Source organism: Ceratotherium simum, chromosome 6 (assembly GCF_057802395.1).
Source record: "Ceratotherium simum simum isolate JZ-2026a chromosome 6, ASM5780239v1, whole genome shotgun sequence".
In the NCBI taxonomy this organism is placed as follows: domain Eukaryota; kingdom Metazoa; phylum Chordata; class Mammalia; order Perissodactyla; family Rhinocerotidae; genus Ceratotherium; species Ceratotherium simum.
In genome coordinates, this window is record NC_141905.1 from 83,614,325 (window position 1) to 83,639,188 (window position 24,864).

Genomic DNA, 24,864 nt, shown 5'->3' on the forward strand with positions numbered 1-24,864 from the left:
GCACCTTGCAAAACCCTGTTGAGGTGCCACCACTTCTGAAATCCATTCTTGGGTAAAGGCAGAGGGCCTCCTCTGCGCATCTCAGCGCCGCTCCTACACTCGGGACTGCGGGGCCACACAGGCATTGTGATGCGGGGCAGGACGCCCAGTCCGCGCGGCCTTGAGCTGGCCTGACCCTCACCTGGACACATCTTTCCCTTCCGGAGCCTGAGCCCGTTTCTAAACCGAGGGGGACTACAGGAGGGGGGAGGGCTAACACCACTACTTGACATAACGGGAGCCCCTGGTTACACGGAGAGCAGCGTTTCCCCTGCCACACAGCGACGACCACGCAGAAACAAATCTCCCGGCAGAACTGTTTGCCAACAAAGACTTGCGGCGTGCAAGGGGTGGAGCCTGGGAACCAGATACCGCGAGAAGCGGTCTTCCGAGGAGGTTCTGACAGACGCAGGCGCACTACGGTTCCCGCCCCCGCCGCGAAGGTGGCTTCCACCGCGGGAGGCGGGGCCGGGCCTCTGGCACAAAGGTCGCGAGATTTGAACGCGTCACCGCAACTCCTTCCTGTCTTCCTGAGACCGGAAGTGCAGTGCGCGGGGCGGCTCTGGCGCTAGCTCGCCTGTGCTGCTGCGCCGCTGGGCCCGGTTCCTGTGGCGGCTCCTTGGGTCCCGCCTATCCTCGCCTTCCGTGGGCCGAGGTGATGGGGGACTCCAAGGAGGCGGGAGCCGAGGCTCCGCCAGCCGGAGCCGCTGCTCGGGAAGGGCTCAGCCTCCTGTCCCAGGGGGAGTCCGAGGAACCTGCGGCACAGGTGAGTCCGGCGCGGGGCGGGACCTGCAGGGCTCCGGGGGCTGCGGGCCCGCTCCCCCGGGGAGGGATGGCACGGTTCCCGGCGGCTTCTGGCGCCTTCTCCACGCCTCCCCGACAGCCCCACACGGAGTGGAAGCCCGTGTGCCTGTCGCCAGGTATCCAGGTATTTACGTGCAAGTCACTCGTATCAGAAGCAGTCCTGCCCTCCTGCTGGGGGGAACCGACAGGTGAGTTGGGATCTCCGCTCTCGAGGAGCGTGCCGGTAAATACGCGGTTCCAGCATGCGGCACAGCCGTGCACAGCTGCAGGGAAAGGGAAGGGCGTCGGGGAGGAGCTCACCGGGAGGGGACTGAGCTGACACTTGCAGGGTGCAAAGTGTCTGCCAGGCCGGGAAGGGGCTGCGGGCAAGGAGGTTAGAACAGTGACCTCAGACGCCGAGCTTGCCTGGGGGAGTGCAGGTGAGGAACCCCAGTGCCTCGCTGTGAAGTCCGAGATTCAGAGTGTTTGTGTAATGACCTGATGAATCAGTTACTATGAGTTTGCTTAAAAACGAAAAGGCCCCAGATATCTTACCACAAGCTACTTTCTAAGTGATGTATGTTATTGAAATTAAAATACATCCTTAATGCAGAACAGAGGATTCTGTCAGATTTTGCATTTAGTTAATGTGACACTGTTGACTCTCCTTAGTTTCTGCTTTTCCACGTTCGTGAATAAAATTTGAAAGGTAGATTGGTTGGCCTGTTTCCTAGCTGATAACCATAGCCATCATACTCTTTGACTCATGTTTTTTCTTTGAAATTATGTGAAAAAGAGCTAAGTAAATGTGACCGTCTATGATCGCATTTATTAAGTGCTGTTACTAACACATAGCATACATTCTTGTGAAGCCTGATGTGGTGGGGTTTTTTTCTCTTTATAAAGGTGGGATTTTTCGTTTCTAGGAGTTTTCATTAAAGTGTCATTCAATATGTTAATTAGGGGTCAGCTTTATTTCTTGGAGGCAATGAAGTGAAGAGCCGAGCTGTGGTGAAATACTCTTCTGCCCCTCCTCGAACAGCGTTTGCACGCCTTGAAGAGAAAACAGACTTGAAACTCCCACCTGCCAACTGGTTACGAGAGAGTGCCAAACTAGGGCCAGCAGGAACCACCATTCTTGGCAATAGTAAGAAAAGCAAGCCATTTTCAAGGTAAATATCAATCAGTGGTATTTTTACTTGTCCCTCAAACCTCCCCCCAGCCCTGCTCCCAAACTCTAATACTTGCTTTTCAGTTTAATTGGTAATGCTCATCAACTTGGCAAGGTTTCTCTTTAGAAAAAGATCATGTTTGATTTTCGGAGTCCTTTTTTTCGTTCTAATATGATTATGTTATTATATGAACATATCAACTTCATATGCTTCTGTCGAGTTTTCATCATGTTATTAACAAAGCTGAGTTTTGACCACTAAAATTCAATCAGCTGTTTTATTTTTAGCCAATTTACGTGCTTTTTGAATGTGTGGATACGAAGAGTCGAGTGGCACAGGAGGAGGAAAACCCTTAACGCTGCCTAATCTGTCCTGTGGAGTTTTGCGTTAAATGGTGGTGGATTGTCTGGTCTGAAACAGCCTGATGTAGAAACCCAGCATGTTGGGTGACCTATGCCCTTGACTTTGACACTTGCTGGAAATTCTGCTGGTGGTATTTAAAGTTGAGAGAGTGGCCAGGGGTCTTATAGAGATAAATGTGCTAATGTCCATATTCTTGTACACCATTTAATGTGTGGGGTTCTCTTTTTTTTCCTCTCAGTGATTGAACCTAAAATATTTCCACATAACACAGCAAGAGCCATAAATACATTAATATCTTATAAGCCAGTAGTTTGGAGATTATCCTAATGCCTCAGAAGGTAAAAGTTATATTTGCAAAATATTTGTTTGTAGCATTATTTATACTAGCAAAAAGTTGGAAATAGTCCAAATATCTTCTTTTAGAAGAATGGCTTAATAAATTATGTCAACATAATTAACTGTTATGAGATGATTTAAATAATTGTTGATTGTGTACAAACACTCTAAGTACTTTATATGTTTACCTTATTTAATTCTCACAACAACCCTTTGAGTTAGGTACTGTTAACTAATTATCACATGGAAAAACTGAAGCTTAGAAAAGGTTAACTAACTTGCCTAGACTGTGTGGTAAATCATCAGAGTATGCTTTGAGGTGAGGCTGTCAGAGGTAAGTATCCTGACTCTCTGCCACTTACTATCTGAAAAGTGGTCACCTCAGCTGCTTTTCAGGTTTGTAGATTATAGATTTGCCTCTCGTGGTCCCTGGTACAACATTTGTTTTCTTTTCTCCTGCTGGCTGAATTGGTGTCAGGTGCATTTTTTTCATATACATTTTTTATTTTTATTTATTTTTTTATTTTTTGCTGAAGAAGATTTGCCCTGAGCTAACATCCATTGCCAATCCTCCTCTTTTTTTGCTTGAGGAAGATTAGCCCTGAGCTAACATCTGTGCCACTCTTCCTCTATTTTGTATGTGGGTCACCATCACAGCATGGCTGACGAGTGGTGTAGGTCTGCGCCTGGGATCTGAACCCGTGAACCTCGGCCACCGAAGCAGAGTTGCACCAAGCTTAACCACTGTGGCACAGGGCTGGCCCTCAAATATGTTTTTTAACAGGGTAGTATTGTATATCACTAGGAACACAGTCCCAGAGACTGAAATCCTAATAAATGTTTCTGTTTCTATTCTTCTTATCTCTCCATCTAAAAAGAATAATATCTTGAGCTAACTGTTTTCTCCTGGAGATTTTTTGCGTTTTGTTAATTCAAAAATGAAAATAGGGGCTGGCCCGGTGGCATAGTTGTTAAGTTCATGCACTATGCTTTGGCAGCCCGGGGTTTGCAGGTTTGGATCCCAGGCACAGACCTACGCACTGCTCATCAAACCATGCTGTGGCAGCATCCCACATACAAAATAGAGGAAGATGGGCACAAATGTTAGCTCAGGACTAATCTTCCTCAGCAAAAAGAGGAAGATTGGAACAGATGTTAGCTCAGGGCTGATCTTCCTCACCAAGAAAAAAGAAAAGAATTGTTAGCTGTTTTTATTCTAGATGTTTCCTATTAATCGCTTCTAATGATTATTACTATATTTTATCAAATCTAAGATGCCATTGATTTTAAGTCACACCATTATTTTATGTACCACTAAGAAGGAAGAACTAGCCAACTATAATGGTGATGGGCATACTGGTTTCAGAGATGTTAGAATGTAGAAAATGTGTATCCTGGAAGCAATGAAATACAGTCTTCTATTATAAACTCTTCTTGCGTTATTATGAGCATGACGTTTGTGGCCTTTGTTCCCTTCGTTAGCTTTGGTATGGCATACGACTTTATTGATTCAGTAGGAAACGACGTGGATGTGGTCTCTGACTCTGAAGTAAGTGTCCTTACTGTGGAATGTAATTGGGGCGTTTCTGCTGGGGATTTAAAGCATGCTCTGTTCTGTAGTCTTGAAAAGTTACTGATGAAATAAGATACAACTATCTGATTATTGGACGCCTTTTTTGTTATTAAAGTAATAGTCTTTACCATATCTCCTTTCTTCAGAGAGGAAGGAGCAACCCCCAAAACAATGGCAGTGGTAATAATATTAATATTGGTGGTTGTATTTTAATAATAGCAATTACAAGTGATTGTAATGTTGGGGTGATTTGTCTAATGTGACCAGTTGAGAATTAGAATGATGCTTCTAGCAAAATCTATTGCTCCTTAGTTGGTGAGTTTTATGTGATATGCTAAAAGCCTAGGTCAGCGCAGCAGTGTGACCTATACACACTTAACTTTAGGAAGTTTTGTAATGTAAAAATAAACCTTTGACCATCACTTACATTAACATCGGATGACTTATAAAGTGTAGGTGATTCTGATTTTAAAGCTCTGTCTTCCATGGGTTTGTATTTAGCTGTTTGTGTAAAGTACTGTGTATAACCTTAGGGAAATAAGGTTTACTGTGCTTTAAAATTGAATGAAGTTAAAATTTGAAAGATTCCAAATCACACTAGAAAAAGTCTTTCTAAACTACTTTTCCTCTTAATTTTTTTAAGAACATAAAAAAGCTCCTGAAGATTCCGTACAGCAAGTCCCACGTGAGCATGGCAGTGCACCGCATAGGAAGGACTCTCTTGTTAGATGAGCTGGATATTCAAGAACTCTTTATGAGATCATCCCAGGTAATACTCGTGAAAAACAACCGGAAAAGCATTGTTTTAACAACTTAAGGGCACTAGAAATATGACTTTGTTTCAAAGAAAGGCCAAAGTGGAAATGTAGTTGAGTACTTCAACAATCGAGAAACGAGAAATTTCACTGAAGATAAAAAGCTTTAATAAAGAAAAAATAGAAGAGAGAGAACAGGGAAGAAACTTATTTTGTTGATACCAACAGCCAGGATTCTTGGAAGGAAAAGGATGAAACCAATGAGGAAAGTTGTGAAAAATCTGAAATTTAAGGACCTACTTTAAATTTCTGAAAAATCCTTTAATGTTTCCATTAAAGAGATTGTCATGAAACATGGCTGCCAGAAAATGTGAAAAATGTTAAAAGTTATTCCTATGAGTACATAGTTATTGGAATTAATTGGTTCTCTTAAAGCAGAGCTTCTCAAACTGTATGTTGGTAAATGACTGTTTTTCCCTCAGTGTGTTGATGATGGAGACTTTTGTTAAATATAATAACAATGTTGCAGTTTCTCAAGTCTTACTCTCCATTTCTATGTACTTCCCTTGTCATGGACTGTTTGCAAATAGTTTATGGTCCTGCCAGTCCCTTAGGCTAGTCTTTAAATAAAGAATGTTCCTGCAATGCTTTGATAAAGGAAAATAAGTTACAGTGATTTTAAATTGACATTTAAAATAAATGTTTTTTCCTTTGAAGACCACAGTTCAGTTTAATCTATATGTATGTGCTAGCCACTGGACCAGGTCTTGGGATGTGACAGTGAATAAATCACAGTCCTTGCTTCCTAGCAGCTTACAGTTTTGGGGTTATAAACACATACACAGATAATTTCAATACAGTATGCATAGTGGGGCTTATTCCAGGCACTAAAGAACATGTTATGGAAAAAGGTGACTCCTAACCTGGCTTAGGGAGAGAAGGAAGAGAGAGAGATTTCCTAAAAGAGGTGATAGGAATTAAGTCTAGAAAGGTAAGTATGTGTTTATGAAACAATATTCAAAAAATAGAGAGTATTTCCTGTAAAAGAGTAATAGATAACAAATTGTTTTGACCACAGGTTTGTTTTTATCAATTTCTTACATTATTCAGACTGGTGATTGGACATGGCTGAAAGAGTTTTATCAAAGACTTATTGATCAGAAGTGGCAGAGGAAGAAAAAAAGCAAAGAGCACTGGTATCAGAAGGCTATTCTTTCCAAGTTTTTATATTACAGGTACTTGGCTCCTTGTTTATTTTTATCTTAAGAGGAAAAGTGAAATTCTGATCTAAAATTTAATTTGAAGCCAATAAAGTAATAATTTGTTTTGCCACTGTAGTATTGTTGACATTTCAATGTCTTATATTCCTTTTTTTAAATAAAATTTACGCTTGATTGTAGAAGCTGCATTTTAAAAACTAGTAGACTGTTACGTAAGTTAACTTTAGTAACCACGTGACGTTTTGTATTTCTGATTTGGCCAGTATCAATGGCGATGGAGCCGCTCAGCCCGTCCCATCTGCTGCAGAACAGCAGGAATCGTCCAGTTCAGACCAGACAAACAATTCGGATGGGGCTTCCTGGCCCGCCCCGTTTGAAATGCCTTCTTCAGTTTCTGAAGATCCCAGTGCTTCCAGTCAGGTTAGTTAGTGCTTAGATGCTAATTCAGTAAACTCATTTGAGAAGACAAAACTAATTATCTTGTTAATAAAAGTAGATGAAGAGGCATAAAAAATATTCTATCAATTTATGTCTCACAATTAGAAAAAATATTTTTTTGTTTTTCAAAGTAGAATTTACAAGAGATATGAGTGACTAGATCAGATTTTAATTAAATAATTAAAAATATTTTAATATTTTTTACCAGCATTTAAAATAGCTTACCAGTGTGTTTATCAATACTGATTGTCTCCTTAAAGTCATAAGAGTATTATTATATATAATATAGAGATATGGTATATTTTCAACTTTAGATACATAATAAATGCCTATCAAATATTGAGACTTACAGGCTTGTTTGTAATTTAAATACTGACCTTCTTGTCTTAACTTTTAGTCAGTTAGGCCTAAAATCGCCCTTAAGATTTTCTGGATGAAGTTCCTGAGACTTAACCCACATTAATGTTATAAAGCTTTTAGGAAGGAAGCGAGAGTACAGTTGTCTCTTTTGTCTCTTATATTCTTGACTTCTTCTTCTTGCTTGTTTTGTCCTTATTGTATCTAACAAGGAATAAAATAATTTCATAGATGTAAATTGTGCATGTCTGTTTTCAAGAACATATATTGACAAACTCAAAGAAGATAAAAATAAGATCTTTAACTTTGTAAATCGTGTTTTTCCTCTTGCTCTGTGTTCTCACATATTGAATATTATTTGTCCAGACTGTTGCTATCTTCACAAATTATAGGATTATAGGAGGCAAATACGTTTAACTTGATTTTAGTTTTAGTAGGTTTTAAGATAGAGAAACCTCATTAAACTATGTAATGAATTTAAATTTTTTCCAAAGTTGGGAAAACTCTGAGGATAAGGAAGGAAGTGATTACCATGCAAGTTTACTTAGTGGGGACCACCAGGAGGAGGGGATGTTGTGTGAATGAGAAGGGGCAATGGTGCTGACTGCTAGCACGGTTCCGTGTCATGACTTGGGTAATGATTGCATGGGTAATTTGCTTTGTAATTAGTCATTATACTGTATTATGTGTTTTATGATTATGTATGTCATGTGATTATATGTGATTATATTTCACTAAAGGAGATTTTAAAAATTCATTTAGTATTCCTCAGGACCCACACATTACAAAAAAAACACGATAGAAATACTAGTCTCCTACCACCCATCTCCTATCCCAGCCTTATCATTCTGTCCTTACCTGGTTTGGGGGTTACTATGACAATCTTGGAGGCTTTTGACTTGCATGTGGAGGAAGTGAACTGGCATCTATTTAATGCCTCTGTGCCGTGTACTTTATGGTGTGTGTGTATGTGCATAAATTTTTTTCGTCCTTGAAGCTGTGTATGTATTAAGTATTGATGGCATCATTTTACAAATAAGTACACTAATGCCCATAAAGAATGAATGTTGGTCCATGTTCACACAGCTGGTGAAGTTTGAGCTAGGGTTTAAACCCTGATCTTCCTGACTTCAGAGGCCTGTTCTTACAGCAATACTCCACTGTATCCATATATTCCACACATATATAAAAGGGCCCTATAAGCAGTCAGATTGTCTCAGCAATGGCATATTCGTATGCAGAGCTAGCCTGCCATAAAAATAACCTTTATAGAATATTTTTATAACATATTATACTGCCTAAATTTCAAAATTTAGAGATTTATTTTTGTTTGCAAGCTATCACTTCGTGAATTGTTGTTCCCAAAACTAACACTGCCAGTTTGAGGCCTATGTTAAGCAATAATAGAATTTAAATAGGTGTCTGTGGTCTGGCCTTGGAGCCAAACCTTTATTGAGAACATTATCACCTAGAGCCCAAACTTCCACTAAAGCAACTACCTGGCAAATATAATTTTGGGAGTTGGTCCATAGGTTGATAACTTGTCTGTGTAAACTAAAATAAAATAAAAAGTTTGAGTTTTATCAGGATTCTTTAAGGAGAAGACTAGACAGCAGAAGCACTGGAGATCCCCCCGTGCTTGCAGTCATGTGTATGGTCATTTGTCGCTGAACGATGGGGTTATATTCTGAGAAATGTGTCGTTAGATCACAGGGTGTACTTACACAAACCTGGGTGGTGTAGCCCACTATATACCTAGACTGTACGGTACTAATCTTACGGGACCTCCGTCGTATATGCGGTCCGTCTTTGACCAAAACATCGTTATGTGGCGCTGACTGTACTTAACTTTGCAGGCAGATGCTAAGCCCATTAGTATACACATAAGATGAGAAGTAACACAGAAGTTCATGGAATAAGCAGTGTGTGCGCACATAGCGTGCCCACCTTGGGGTCTGTTGCGACATTGACATTAAAGGTTTAAAGTAATGTTTCTTAATGGCAGTTGTCCTAATGGTTGGAAAATTGAGTGGTAGACTGAGTTTACCCATTGTCAAAGGTTGCCCTTCCTAAGTGTTTTCCAAAATATAGTCCCCAGAGTGTATTAAGAATAAAAGGTGTTCTGAGATTAAATAAGTTTGAGAACATTGGGTTATATAGAGGTGAAATAGATTTTCTCACTGCAGGACCTCTCAGAGGCTTTTTTGTGGTAATAAGCATTGTTGCTCTCCAAAAGCAAGTCTGTGGTAAGCAGCATTTCTCAAAGTTTACTCTGGAAATTTTTCACCGAGTATCCCAGTATTCTGGGATACTCTAGTATTCTGTGAAGCTCACATTAGGAAATGTGAGACTAGAGGCTGTTCTGATGACCCATGTCTCAACAATATGGCTGAGGTTTCTTAGGCAATTTTTAAGTCAGTAGAGATGGGGTAGACTGAAAGAACAATGGTATTCAAATTCACCCGAAAAAGAGAAAAATTGAAAGCTTGGAAAGCTTAAAATAATTTTTGATCTTTTTTGTTTAAGATCTAAATGTGATTAGCTTATTATTGTAGCTGTGATAATTAAGAGCTGAAGTGAGCCCCCTAGTGATGAGAGTTAATGACTTGTATTAGTTCTGATTCACAAAAGTAGATTTGAGGTGTCTGCTTTGAATGTTTAGGTGATACTCTTTAAAAAATAGACCATTTTTGAGAAATTAGAGCTGCAGAATCACTCCTGTCCTTGCACTTTTCACAGGGAAGTGAGCCTCTTGAGCCCTCATACATAGTGGGGCATGTGGCCTCAGCACCCAAAGAACAAAACCTGACTACTTTGTTCAATGACGGGGAGAACAGTCAGGTATGCTTTCGGGGGTGCCCAGGCCGGGACACCTGATCCGCAGTCTGCTTCGTCATTTCCAACTAGTCTAAATTGGACTTCATAGGGCAAAAATCTACCTGATCCTGAAAATCACTTTCTAAACATCTCTGTGATCGTACAGCTTTGCAACTTTAATTTACTTTGTCTCCTCTGTCTTTTCCTTTTTCTAGTCTTTCTGTGAATCATGGGGGGAAATTATGGATCTCCTGTTTATTATATAATAATCTTCCCTATTTTATTTTAAATCAAAGGGTCTTAAAAATGATTTTGTTCGGAATATTTTATGGACGTTTGAAGATATACATATGTTAGTTGGCTCCAACATGCCTATATTTGGAGGAGGCAGATATCCAGCAGTCAGCTTACGTCTCAGGTAAACCAAAATTGTATTCCTTTAGAATCAGTGTTCCATCTGCCCTTCACTTATCTATTTGGGCACGGTTACCTTTTTCTACGTTTTTTCACCTCCTGCCTTCCCCTGCCAATTGAAATGGCCACAATGAGGAAGGAGCTGTTATCAGCAAATGGTGAAAGGCCTGTAGCTGGGTTTCTATTCTAGTCCGTAAAATGACTGGAGTCAGAAATCTGTTATACTGGCTCAGTCTTATATCTGAATCTATAACTTGTGAGCATGTAATAGAATTTATTTAATTAGTTAAAGAGGTGGTTTACCAGCTTTCTGTTAACTAATTGTGTCTTAATGCTCCAGGAGTATTTGCTCATATTCGCCAATGTGAATTCTGACTTGGGTATTATAATGCATGGTGGTCGGTCTTTTATCTCAAATCGTATGAGGAGCATGCTGTAGGGTCACAGTCATCTGCTGTCATATTTCCATCTATTCTTACTGAAAACTCTTATGGATACCAGTTAGAAATCCAAGCAAAGCTTATGGAAAATGTTAACTATAACACATCCCCTGAGCTACATGTGCATATCTCATCAGAAAAGAAAGCATATATGGCATTTGCCATCTAGGGAGAATAGAGTAGAATAGTTAAAGAGGGGAAAAAAGTCTCATGATTCATTATGGAATGTCTTAATTAAACCAAAATAACACTAGAAATGTATGTTTTTAGGGATAACAACAAACCAATTAATGTGTTAACTGGAATTGACTATTGGTTGGACAACTTGATATGCAATGTACCAGAGCTCGTGATGTGTTTTCATGTAAACGGAATTGTACAGGTAAGATACAATGTGGCTTTTCTAATAATCTCTCCAATGCAAATAGGTGCACAGAGTACCCCACCAAAGTTTTTAAGGCCAGCAAATACTAGGGTGTATTTTTGGCAAGGAAGATAGCTGTGAATAAACTGAAATTTGAGTGTTTTCACATTTGTGTTGGTGATACCAGAACTCTAGATGTTACAAGAGTATAATTTTACAGGTAATTTTTGTAAAGGTCATAGGTATACTAAAACCTACATTTGTAGCCATAGAACTCTAATTTTAATGCCAGGCACCCCAAATAATTGCCTGAACGTGGTCTATACTATAGGAGGTTGTTTATTCAGTATGCGAATATCTAGTCAGTATATGCACAGTTTTAGAGAAAGGCCACAGCAATAATTGCATAAAATATACAGCTTATATAGCAAATTGTTATTGAGCATGTTCTGTTTATGAGGTGCTTTGTCCCCATTATAAATGTAGGGGGAAGACAATAAAGTTTTTTTTACTACTCAGAAAGATATAATCTAATGGGAAATCACAATGTGCAGGGAGAAAACTAGGAGACAGTAGACTAAGCATGAGAAGTGTGGTACCCACACGGAAGTCTGGATGATCAGAGAAGAGTGAGAGCTCCACTATTTTGGTCTGAAAGAAAGACCTCCTGGAACAAGTGGCATCTTAACTGGGTCTTGAATGATAGATTGCATCTTAAAAAACGAGGTGGATTTTAAAAGACTAGTGTAAGTAAATGAAAGGATTCATGATAAATCCAGTTAGGGGACACAGGATTCAAACAGCAAAATAGCAAACAGGTTGTACAAGTCATGACCAAATAATGGAGAGCCATGAATGCTGAGCTAAGGAGTGTGGACTTGGTTCAGTTGGTAAGCTGGAATCATGAAGGCTTTGGGAGGTGAAATTCGTTGTGTTGGAATATTTGGAGATGGCATGTAGAACAGACAGGGAGGACTTGGAGACCAGCAGACAAGCAGTTAGGCATTGCACTGCTCTTGCAAGTACCATAACATACTTACAGAGGAACTGCTAAGAATTGACAACGATAACAATGGCTAGCATTTTTCAAGTGCTTGTTTTATTCCAGACACTTTGCTAAGTGCTTTACATGCATTATCTTATTTGGCCTTTTTAGCTACTCTTATGTTATTATTCCCTTTTGATGGAGAGGGAAACTTGAGGATCAGGGAGCTCAAGTGAGTCACCCAGGGCCGCATTGCTAGTAAGTGATGGTGCCTGTATTTGGCTGAGGCCGTGCTTTTATCCATTGTACTCCAACCCAGTGATTTTTAACCTGTGGTATGCATTAGTCACTTGTGGCCTCTTAAAAAATACACTTGCTTGGACCCCCAGTATTTCAGGATAGGTGGGATTTGTGTGTTTGTCCAAAAAAAAGAAAGAAAGCTTTGTAGATGATTCTGATTTGCACCCTTGGTTGAGAACCACCGTTATACCATCACCCTAAAGGGCAACATTTAATGAGAAGCCGTGAATGGGGGAGAGGCGAAGAATCAAAGGAAATTCCAGGGCTTAGCGACTAGAATAGTGGTGGTATTGTTGCCTGAGATGGGGACATTGAATTGGTTTAGGCAGGGAAGGTGATATATTTGTCTTCATCACGTGTTTGGTTTGAGGAAAGCATTAAAATGTCCAGTGAGCATTTTGAGGTTGCAGGCATTAGAGAAGGTTGGGCTAGAAAAGTGAGCGGAGGCATCATCTGCCTGGATGCTGTTGGAGTTCCATCACCACGGGAAGCTACTAGAATCAGTCACTAGAGCCTTCCCCATATGGGTGAAAAGGGAGGGACATTCAGAGAGAGGTAAGGAGAACCAGAATAGGCAGCATAAAGTCTGGGAGAGGAGTGTTTTAAGGAAGGAAACGATGATTTGGGGGCTTTAGATGAACCAAGAAGGATGAAAACCAACGTTAGGAGACTGTGTTTGGTCTTATTTTCCAGTTGATGTGGAGTTTCTAGTTTCAGAGTAGTTCAGGAAACATGGTAAGAGGCATTTAGGGAGTGTGAACAGAAGACTAGCTAGAAAAATATGGAGGCACTTTAAAAGTGGTGGTGATAATGTCCATGCTGTCTTTACTCTTACTGCTGCCTCTACCCCACCCCTACTCCCTGTGCTCCATTTCTTTAAAGGAATAGAGTCCAGAGCTCAAGGGAAGAGTAGTTTCTACTGGAGAGACTTCCCAGGTGATTCTAGTGTCTGGGGGAAAAGCTTACTGGGTGAAGTCTACCTTCCTTTACCATCTTCCCAGTTGAAGACCATTGGAGTAGAGTGGAAGAGAGTGTCGAGTGCGATTGTTCCATGTGAGAAGAGAAATAAGATCATGCCTACATTTGTGGTTCAAAATCTGGTGATGATTCTCTTGAGAAGTAAACCAACCACGTTGCTGATGGGGTGGGTCAGATTCCTTTGGAATGTGGAAGCAATGAAAAGATCGAAAACCATTGGTTTAAACTCTTTCATGCTGCATAGATCTGTAATTGCAAGATTTGTGTATTTGGTTGCATTTTCATAAGAGAAGTGTTGCTGCCTAGGTTTTCTCTTAAACTGCTTATATCTGTGTTTTATAGAAGTATGAAATGATAAAGACAGAAGAGATTCCCAATTTGGAAAACTCTAATTTTTCTACTAAAGTCATAAAAGACATTGCACAGAATATTTTATCATTTCTGAAGTCTAATTGTACCAAAGAAGGACATACCTATTGGCTGTTTAAAGGTGAGCCTATCTTGAATGAGCACCAGTTGATTTGAGTGACTACTGTAAAATGAGGTGTATTTGTTTCTCTTTTCAGCAAGTGGCAGTGATATAGTGAAGCTCTATGATCTCACTACTCTTTGTGAAGAAACGGAAGACAAGTACCAGAATCCATTCACAATGCCAGTGGCTATTCTCTTATATAAGTGAGTGCTTCAAGAAGTTAAGATGAAGAAGTAGCCTTATTTAAAACTTTAAAGTTTACAGCCATGCTAACCAAGCCAAGGCTTTTAAATACCTTTTAGGTTTTCATAGTTTAAAAAATGAAGTGCGTATGTGTGTACACATACACATACATACATATAGACTGTACCAAAATAAACTTTGGAGGAGTTTTAAGTACAATATTATACTGTTTCTTATAGCCCTTATTCTATTGGAAGGAAAGAAGAGCTTGCCTAGACTTGAGTCTTGCAGAGAATGATGAATGGGGAGTAAAGTTGATATAAACATTCTTTTTAGGGTTGCTTGCAACATGATGATGAAGAAGAATCAAAATAAGAAGCACTATGGGACTATTAGAACATTGCTTCTTAATTGTGTTAAATTGCTGGACAAAAGCAGACATCCTCAAGTAAGATTAACATTTATTTACTCTCTAAAAAAATTCTAGCATTCTGATGAATTGTTGCCTAGACATGAAAGCTACCTAATTCGTAGTGTGTAACTGCCCTGTCTGGTATGGTAGCCAGTAACCACATGTGGCTGTTGAGCACTTAAAACGTGCTTAATCTGAAGTGAGATGTGATTTAAGTGTAAAATACACACAGAATTTTGAAGATTGTGTGTGTATGTACACATTACATGTTGAAATGATAATATTGGATTTATTGAATCAAATATAATATTAAAGTTAATTTCTCCAGATTTATTTTTTTTAACATAGCCCGTAGAATATTTAAAATTTCACATGTGGCTCATATTACATTTCTCTTGGAGAGCACTGTTCTATAAATTTAGAACTCATGTAATTTTAAGATAGTGGTCTTTTTTCCTTTGTTTTATCACTACTAGAAGGTGGAAAACTCCAGTATTTTTTAAAAGATCCATTTATACAAATGGACCTTTTTTATCACTTTGTTAGTATAAATAAGGTTCACATTCTGTAACAGTTCATAAAAACATCTCTTAAAATAATCTCCTAGCCATGTGCCCCACAATTTCACACCACCCTTCCACTCAGTTGTCTGAATTTGACAACTATATTTTTAGGTGTAAGGCTAGTTGTTGTATCCTATTTAAATCAGAAAAAGTGTGTAGTGTATATGATTTTTTTTTAAAGATCCAAGTTAATTTTACTTGTAGCCACATCCAGTTTGAAGATAAAGATTATCTTAGAGGGGCCGGCCTGGTGGCGTAGTGGTTAAGTTCGCGTGCTCTGCTTCAACGGCCCGGGGTTCACAGGTTTGGATCCCAGGCGCAGACCTACGCACTGCTTACCAAGCCATGCTGTGGCAGCATCCCACGTATAAGATAGAGGAAGATGGGCACAGATGTTAGCTCAGGGCCAATCTTCCTCAGCAAAAAGAGGAGAATTGGCAACAGATGTTAGCTCAGGGCTAATCTTCCTCAACAACAACAACAAAAAAAGATTATCCTAGAGACTAAACTTGAGAGAAAAATTTTTTTGAAGAAAAACGACAAAACAATTTCTGACTTAAATATCTAATTGCTGGGCTGGCCCCGTGGCTTAGCAGTTAAGTGTGCGCGCTCCGCTGCTGGCGGCTCAGGTTTGGATCCTGGGCGCGCACCGAGGCACCGCTTCTCCAGCCATGCTGAGGCCGCGTCCCACATACAGCAACTAGCAGGATGTGCAACTACGACACACAACTATCTATTGGGGCTTTGGGGGAAAAAAAAAAAGGAGGAGGATTGGCAATAGATGTTAACTCAGAGCCGGTCTTCCTCAGCAAAAAAAAAAAAGAGGAGGATTAGCACGGATGTTAGCTCAGTGCTGATCTTCCTCACAAAAAAAAAAAAAATCTAATTGCTGAGTGAGATGGTGGTGTTTAGTGGAAATTGAATAGTTTATGTGAAAGTTAGAAAATGTTAAAACTGTGGAGTGTCTGTGATGAAGAATTACTTAATAACAAATAATAGAGTGGAATAAATGATAATAAATAAATGCTAATTTTAAGAGATACCAGGATGGACTTTGCCCTTATTAAGCTAATGGAGGTTTTTTCCCCTGGTACCGTAGATTACAGTAAATATTAGTTGCCTATTAAAGAGAAACTCTTACTAATTCATAGCTTGTAAAGAGAAATTCTGGTTTCTCAATTGATATGGAGTGATATCTTGCTAATATTTTAGCTATGACACTCTTCACTTGAAAACTTTTATTTTGTTTCCAGTGAAATACAGTTGCCACCTTTTTTTAAAGAGAGGGCCAGGGATGGAATAATTCAGGAAGTAAGAAACATATCAACCCATGAGGATTTTACAGAGTACATTCAGAGTATTGGTAGCTTTGAAGCGGGGACATTTCTGTGTGTATTACAGTCTGTGCAAGAAACAGTCTGGTTGCAGATGTCCTAAAATTTGTTAGTACAGCAGTAAAATTCATTCCACGTTAGAGTGCTCAGTTTTGATGACAGTCACTTATACATATTTTTTTTTCTTTTGATAAGATTATTGCTTCAGCCAATTACATGCTGTCAGAACTTTTTCAATTGGATGAACCTAAAAAAGAAGACGGTTCCGAGTCTCCTTTAAATGAGAATTCTGATGAGAGCTACAGTGAAGAGGAGGAGGAGACGCCTGACAGTGATGAGAATGGGCCCTACAGCACCGGCTCTGGTCCAGCAGACGATAGCAAAGCAGTCGCTGTGATTAAGTCTGTTGGAGAATTGTCAGTTCCGGAAAAGTACAAATCCATTCATCAAATCAGAGTAAGCCTGTTCGTATTTGTATTAAAGTGTTATCGAAGGAAAAACAAATAATTGTTAATTGAATACAGTTAGCCTCTCAAAAGATGGCATTATTTCAATAAATCCTTCATGGTCCAAGGTCTAATAATCACTAGCTTTATGAATTCTAAAACTTGGTTTTGTAATTGTCCCAGGGTAACTGACCCACATGCAAACCTGTGGTGGACAAATACGTAAACCACACATCAATGTATTCATTTTTATGCGGGAGATTTTCCTTTCCAGTGACCAGTGTATAGTCATGTCTCCTCACCAGGGCACTTCTTCCCGGTTTCTGGGTTGCTGGGAAACTGAACATGTAGGTTGCTTGGTGAACATAGAATCAGAGTGGACAAGGGTGGCTCCTTGATCAGTGTGTGGAGATATCTGGTTCATTATCCCTGTGCTCAGGACAGTGCTTTTCAGTGACTATGGCCATGTCAGCTAGATTGGACATGTCTCTAGCCTAGTCAAAGCCAGGTAGACCTAACAGCTTCCTACTCATCAGGTTTCTGTTGGTGTGGATTGTGTTGACTGTTCTTCTGTCATCAGTCTTTTTCAAGACAGTATTATTATGTTTCAGTTTTCTAAAATATAATTACTTTCCAGACTTACCTCCCTGTTATCAGATCAGGTCAGCCTTAAAAAAGTTCTTGCTGTTCCATGAACTGAAATACAGTCATATTTATAAATAATCTCTTAATTTAAGCTCTGAGTTTAACTTTCAGACAGAAACTTTATATCCAAATAGGTTTTTAGAGGTCACCTCTTAGTCACCCTAAAACCTTGCCTATCTTTCTGACCTCTTCCTTGACTTTCCCCTCTCACATACCCTGACCACGCTGCTTTCGTTTCTGTCTCTCAAGCTCAAGATCATACCCATCTGAGGTCTTTGCATCTGCTATTGCTTGTGCTTGGAACTTACCTTCCCCCAGATCTGTTCATGCCTGCCTTTTTTGTAAGCCTTAAGTCTTGGCTGAAATGTCGCCTCCTCCAGGAGACCTTCCTTGACCACTCTAGCCAAAGTATCCTCTGTTTTTCTCTCCTTCATGGGCATAATCTGAACCTGAAGGTCTTGTGTCCTTTCACTAGAACATAGGCTCCCTGAGGATGTGCACGCTCTTGTGTCCCCGTGTCTAGACACAGTGGATGCTCAGTGACTCTCTGACTCAATGACTACAGGAAAAAGTTACTGACTGTCATCTGAATTCTGGTGCTCGTTCAGTGTGCCCCACAGTGGAGGAAAGATGTTCTTCTGATGATAAACAAAGTTACTGATTGCAGAAGTTACATGTATTTGGGCAACTGCATTGTAACACAAGACCCTGGATTAGGGGGCAATTAGATGATAATTAAAGATGCAGTGGTATGTCAGTTTACAGTGTTTTACGGAGATAGCGTTTTTTATTGATAGCTAAAGCACTCGGGAAATGCAGTCATAGCATTCATGTAAACATGTCTTTCGTTAGCTTTGCCTCATCAGTGCGCTTTTTGAGGGACAGACAGTCAGCATGGCTCCAGAGCCTCAGCTTCAGCACGCACTCGCTCGTCCCTGGACAGATGACTTCACATCTGTGCCGGCTTCTCTTCTGTAGACTGAGAGCAGTACTTCCAGCCTCACAGGACTCACCAGAATGCCTCGCAGAGGCCCTCACACTTAATATCTCTTAGTAGATGGAGGTTGTTCACTAGTGTAGCTCCTAATGAAGCATATAAATTATACAGTGAGACCATTGGTGATACTTGTTAATGTAACGCTCAACTGGTGATATTGTTAACTGTGTGTTACCAGGTATCAGTGCTAATTAGGAGTTGAGCTGACCTATTAGAGTAGGTATACATTTATCTAAAACGTTACCACTCGCTTTCTTGCTTTTTTGTCATCATAGAATTATTTTTAAAATTTTAAGTACTTAAAGCAACATATATGCTGGAAGATCTTTTTGTTAAGCAAGATTTTTGTTGATGATGCTTATATCAATTTAATCTGTGATTAAAACAGTACATTAACCTTAATATCAGATACCTCACTAAACTGAATGCACAAGCAAATTTTGAAATTATTGATTGGTAGAGTTTTAGTAATTCCCAGGAGATGAGAACTGCGGAATTTGTCATGTTGGTAGCATATTAATAATTTTAAATGTTTGTTTCTGAAGCCCAGTTGTGCGTTTCCAGTTTGCCATGACACAGAAGAGCGCTGCAGACTTGTGCTTAGCTATGTTCTGGAAGTAAGTTCTAGTTTAGTCTTCACTACTTCAGTGGAACTTGTACTTGATATGCAAATGGCACTTGTTTTAGTGTCCAAATGTTATTCCTGAATAATATTCTGCTGTGATTTTTTTTTCCCTTTAAGCGTAAAGTGAAAATTAGTTTTTCCCATCTTTTTCAGGTCAAATTTAGTTTTTTAAAGTCTGTCTTCAAAATATAAATTTTCCTAAATGTGTTCAGTAGTCCAGATATTGCCTTATACTTAGTTCTCGTTGACCTTCAGTTACATACATTATAAATGTTTGTCCTTTTTTAAAGGGTTTAAAATCGGTGGATAGCAGCATTAAAAAAGAAAGTGACCTTCCTGCAGCTGACCCTAACACTCCAATCCCGTTAAAATATGAAGATGAATCCACAAGGGGGGGTCCCGAGGGCCTGGAGAAGCAGATGGCGTTGTTTTTGGACAAAAGTAAGTTGAATTGATGTGCAAATAAGGCCTTTTCAATAGAATAATATACTGGTCCTTTATCAACAACAGACTTCTGTCAATTAAGGCGTTCATTGAAGGGAATTCAGAAAAAGGATATCATATGAATGGAAGGTAGGGGAAGATATCCTTTCATTCGAAATATAAAACAAGCAGGATAATTTCAATCCTTTATAAATGTTTCCAATGAGAACATAAGGAACCTGCTTCTTCCCATTACCCACTGGGAGGAGCTAATGCCCGCAGCCTGCTAGGGTTCTCCTAAGAAGTCACAGCTTCAGGAAAGGCAGTTGAGTGTTTACCAGCACAGACTTAGGACCCAAACTGCCTAGCTTCACATCTTGGCTTTGCTAGGGCAAGTTGTTCCACTTTTTTGAGCCTTGTTTTCTCTCTCCAAATGGAGATAATTGTAGTGCCTACTTTAAAGGGTTGTTATATGGATTAAATGAGTTGCTGTATGTAAAGTGCTTAGAACAATGTACACAATAAGCACCATAGAAGCGTTAGCTATTGTTACTTCATGGTACTTGAGTAAGTGACAAATGTCACTTATAAATTATCTCAGTTGTTTCTCAGGAACATCACTCCATGAAGAACATGTGGACTTGGAAGTAAAAGTCTTGGGTTCTTGTTTGTTTTAATTTAAGTTATATTTCTTTTTCCAAACTTACTGCCTCCCATGCTTTTTAATCAGTTTTGGTTGTTTAAAAAATGTTTTGAAAGCCTATATGTTTGAAATAATACCAAGTGCTTTCTAGATCTTTCTCCTTTTCATGAACATAAGTGGGAGGAGGAGGAGGTAGATTTCTCTCCCCAGCATTTTTGTAGTGCTTCCTGTATGCCAGGCTGAGCCTGCAGGCAATGAGGAGAAGCACACTAGGACTTGAGACAGCTCTGTGCCTTTTTCATGGTATTCTTTTTTCTGAAATGCCTTTTCTGTCCCTTCCTTCCTCCCCCCCTCAGCTGTTGAAAATCCTACTCATGTTCAAGGTCTCCATGCTCACCTGTGTCCCCAGTCAGAATTACTGATTCCCTTAGCACTTGCTCCTGTGCGCACTTACTGACGCCTGCCTTATATCATAGTCAGCTGTGACTAATGATTTTACACATGCACACGAACACAGTTGTGAGCAAGAACTTCATCTTGTTCATCTTTGTTTTTCTCACAATGCCTCACACACAGAAAATGCGTAAGAGTAGCAGAGGAAAAAGAAATACATGCACAAATAAAACCAGAACAGAGACTAAGTGTCTTTCACTGCTTTGAAAGACTCACGTGTTGTAGCTGATCAAAAAATGGGAAATCTTGAGGCTGGGAGATTGGGGGAAGGGGTCCCCACAGCATTTTGTTCTTATCTCTGTAATTGCACTTAATATATTTTGTTGTAGTTCATGTTGTCAGCCCGTCTCCACCTCTAGTGTGAGAGGTCTTCAGGGATAGAGGCCGTATACCTTCCTGTCACTGTTTCTGGTGCCTAGCACGGTGCTTGGCACAGCAGTGGTCACTTGTTGGATGAAGAAGGTAGTAATGGGCTGGACTTTAGATAAAGAATATTCCTGGTAGAGGAAACAGTCTGCTGTGATGGGAGCTAGGAAAGACAAACATCTGTGTAGGCAGCAGGCAGTACCTTGACTTTGGTTGATGGATAGTAGGGGTGGAGTCCCGGGAAGTAAGGCAAAAAAAATGTAGCTTAGGAACAGGGATAAGATACTTAGACGTGACTTCATAAGTGGTGAGAAGCCATTTTAATGTTTTAAAACGGGTTCCACTGTGATTCAAGCCATGCTCTAGGAAGGTGAACTTTTAGCCAGGTTGACATGTAGACTGGGGAAAGGAGGCAGAGGTCAGCCATGAGTTCAGTTCTGTCAGTGACCCTGAAAGAGAATGACAGAATTGACAGCTGCAGGGCAGCAGAAGGCCTCGGGATATCCCAAGGGAGAGTCCTTAAAACACTGCCATTTTACGTCATTGTGGTTAAGTAGTAACGCAGAGTACTTACCAGTCGTCTTGGAGCAACAGTACCTAAGCTTGGAGTGTTTCTATCAAGAAACAGAAATTATTTTTGCATAGTGAGACGTACATTCAAATAAAATGTGCTGCCTTTTTTCCCCCGTGTCATAGTGGGCTCCCTTCAGAAGGGTCATTATTCTAGTCAATCTGGAATGATCCCTGGTTCTTGGCAACATAAAATGAAGCTGCAGCTGATTCTCAAGTCATCAAAGGCCTATTATGTTTTGTCTGATGCTGCCATGAGCCTTCAGAAATATGGAAGAGCGTTGCGATACATCAAATTAGCCTTGCAGAGCCACGGTAAGCCACTGTGGAGGAACGTGTGTAGTAGGCACTGGGCGGGGAGAACAGAGGAGGTGTCGCATCACCATGACCCCTTCTTCCCATTTCTCTTGTGAACTTCAATTGTTAAGCAACGTTTTCTTCTCTTGTGTGTGTTACCTAGTATTTTATTTTCTGCTCTGAGTGGTTTAATATCTCTACATTTTGAAATACATGAAGCCATATACGATATCTGACATAAAATAAACTTAGAGTAGTTACAATGGTATTGTCTTCATATTTACTGTATTAATTTTTAATGCACTTTGTGTATTTTTTTCCTTTCCACCATTTCCACATAGATACTTATTGCTGCCTCTGCACCAATATGCTTTCTGAAGTGCTGCTGTTTCTTTCTCAATATCTGACACTCTGTGGTGACATCCAACTAATGCTGGCCCAGAATGCAAATAACAGAGCAGCACACCTTGAAGAGTTTAATTATCAGACCAAAGAGGATCAGGAGATCCTGCACAGCCTCCACAGGGAGTCCAGTTGTCAAGGTATGCCAGCGAGATGCGTCATTTGATTCACCCTGGGATGATTTGGTCCAGCTTTGCTTATTGGAGTATGTCCAGAAAAGGGTCAGAAATGTTAGTGTTTTGATATTGCTCTGTTTTGTTTCATTTATTTCTCAATTATTTTAATATTGAGCATGATTCTGTGTGTTTGTATATAAAAAGGTTTTGAAATATTTTATAATTACTAATTATACAACTAGAACTAACTATAAAATAAGCTCTAAGACTGTTGTGTTGACTCTTTGCCCTTGACTTTTCATGAGGTTTTTCTAGGTAACCCTTGTGTTCAGCTAACCAAGCCATGGTTTTCTTTTGAATAGGAATAACAGTTGATAAAAGTAGATGAATGACCCTCTGAATGATTCCTGGAGGCTCGGATGCAGAGATCATCATTTTTTAAACTTAGTTCATAGTTGGCTGTCTGAACATATCCCTGCATACATACTGAATGTATCACTCTCTTTTGGAGCTGTCAGATTTTAAAACTGGGAAATGGGAGGATTTAGTCCACAGCAGCAGCATCCCACCCTCTTAGCTCAATACAGTTGTGTAAGCATGGGGCAATTAGGGCAGAAAATGAGATTGAAGATCAGCCTATCATGGAATTGTTTTATTATGCTCTTAAATTATGATGTCTTCTGATACCTCCCAAGAAGTTTTGGACAGTTAACGTCTGGAGAAGTATACTGGGGGGAGGTGAATTATTCCTCGTCTTTTGCCCTCTTTCTTCCCCTCCTCCCCTTCTGAGTTTTTTAAATAATCCTTTTATTTTAATAGACACCGTGAGAAAATCCTCAGTGTGTTTTTACCAGTCACCTCATATTTACTTCCTGTAAAATACTCTGTGGGAGTGATGTTCTGTCCTATACTTGCGTGTTAGCAGCAGGAGTGCTCCCTTTGTTCCGGGCCCTGCACCTGAGTTCACTCCAGTCCCCACTAGGTGGCGTGTTTGTCTATGAGTGCTCATCCAGCAGCTTCTTCAGTGAGTTCAACTTACATTGGAGAACTCTAGTGCACATAACTAGCCTCTAGTAGCAATCAGCTTTATTTCAAGAACTATTTTTTTTAATTAAAATTTTAAAAATAAAACAATTTACCTTGTATCAGTGGACAACTTTAGGTCTATACCAATAAGCAAGTGTACCTGGTAAAATCTGGGTCATGGGAATTGTTTGGTATATTTAGGCAGGAAAATGTTTCTTTTGATCAAACATTAATGTCCCAAGAAAATACAGTTTTCTAAATAAATTAAGAGATCTTTACTTTGAAACTTAAAATTTTAGTTGCATCGATTGAATCTTCATATGTTTATACTATATTGCATTTATTTTATTATCTTAAAAATATCAGATTACTTAGATACTAAGGAGGAAGGGTCTACATGACTCACAGTGATGTTTCTTTTTTGTGTTTTTTTAAGGATTTGCATGGGCAACTGATTTGTCTACAGACTTAGAGAGTCAACTTTCAGTTAGTTGTAAATGTTATGAAGCTGCTAATGAAATCTTGCAATTTAGTGACTTAAAAAGCCAAAACCCAGAACATTATGTACAAGTATTGAAGAGGATGGGTAACATTAGAAATGAAATCGGTGTGTTTTATATGAATCAGGCTGCTGCATTACAGAGTGAGAGAGTGGGTGAGTATCTCTTTGGAGTCCTCTCTTTATTGCCTGTTCTTTAGAAAATCCTGCTGATGTTATATGGTTCAAGCAAAGAACCTTGATTTTATGTCATAAAGGGGTGCTCAGTTAAAGAATCTTTTATTCTTAAATTATCAAGAAATAAAATGAGGAAAAAACATTATTTCCCCTTGGGATTCATCATTTCAGTGTCCTCCATCCTCCATCTGACCATTTCAGAAGTGAATTGGACACTTAGCCTGTGCTGGGTTCTGTGCTGAATATGTAATTGGGTAAAACGTAGTTCTGGGCCAGCCCTGTGGCTTAGCGGTTAAGTGTGCGCGCTCCGCTGCTGGCGGCCCAGGTTCGGATCCCGGGCGCGCACCGACGCACCGCTTCTCTGGCCGTGCTGAGGCTGCGTCCCACATGCAGCAACTGGAAGGATGTGGAACTATGACATACAACTATCTACTGGGGCTTTGGGGGAAAAAATAAATAAATAAAATTGTTAAAACATAGTTCTCCTTCAAGTCAGCAAGCCAGATATGAATACAAATCTCTGAAAAATGTTATAAGTACAGATACAGTACAATAGAAGAGTGGGGAAAGAAGATGTTTATTGAAGTTGTGGGGATCTTGGAAGGCTTTTGGGAAGAAGGTGTAGCTTGAGCAGATTTGTACATGATATGTAGACTGTCAACAGGCAGACATGGGAAAGGGGAGGCTGTCCAGACTGAGTAGGCGGCATTAGGAAGGGGCCAGTGGATGTTTACAGCAGCAGCAAGTGGTCTTGTGTCATTCAGGCAGAGGGTGTGGATTCTGCTGGGCCCAGGTTGAGTTTGAGATACCTGTGGATGTGTGGGTGAGAGGCCTAAGGTAGTAGTCGATTAGAAGTATGTGCTTAGAGCTATTCAGGCTAG

The 24,864-nt window shown here is 39.9% G+C and overlaps 1 protein-coding gene across 5 annotated transcripts in view; it reads left to right on the forward strand.

Moving 5' to 3' along the window:
* The first annotated feature begins 605 nt into the window (after positions 1–605).
* EDRF1 (erythroid differentiation regulatory factor 1) overlaps positions 606–24,864 on the forward strand; it is a 43,427-nt gene continuing 19,168 nt past the window's right edge. For 3 of the 5 annotated variants that reach the window (XR_015552532.1, XM_087432830.1, XM_087432831.1), the window contains exons 1-18: positions 606–805; positions 1,786–1,994; positions 4,176–4,242; positions 4,910–5,035; positions 6,132–6,256; positions 6,505–6,661; positions 9,776–9,877; positions 10,150–10,271; positions 10,978–11,089; positions 13,677–13,824; positions 13,901–14,009; positions 14,326–14,437; positions 16,494–16,754; positions 18,932–19,003; positions 19,302–19,452; positions 21,593–21,781; positions 22,105–22,305; positions 23,744–23,962. Coding sequence is in view for 4 of the 5 variants with exons in the window: in XM_087432830.1 (XP_087288956.1) it covers positions 698–805; positions 1,786–1,994; positions 4,176–4,242; positions 4,910–5,035; positions 6,132–6,256; positions 6,505–6,661; positions 9,776–9,877; positions 10,150–10,271; positions 10,978–11,089; positions 13,677–13,824; positions 13,901–14,009; positions 14,326–14,437; positions 16,494–16,754; positions 18,932–19,003; positions 19,302–19,452; positions 21,593–21,781; positions 22,105–22,305; positions 23,744–23,962 (2,590 nt within the window). In the remaining variant the exon portion in view is untranslated. Of the gene's footprint in view, positions 806–1,785; positions 1,995–4,175; positions 4,243–4,909; positions 5,036–6,131; positions 6,257–6,504; positions 6,662–9,775; positions 9,878–10,149; positions 10,272–10,977; positions 11,090–13,676; positions 13,825–13,900; positions 14,010–14,325; positions 14,438–16,493; positions 16,755–18,931; positions 19,004–19,301; positions 19,453–21,592; positions 21,782–22,104; positions 22,306–23,743; positions 23,963–24,864 lie in introns of those variants that run through there. The other 2 variants (XM_087432832.1, XM_087432833.1) reach the window with 2 other exon arrangements.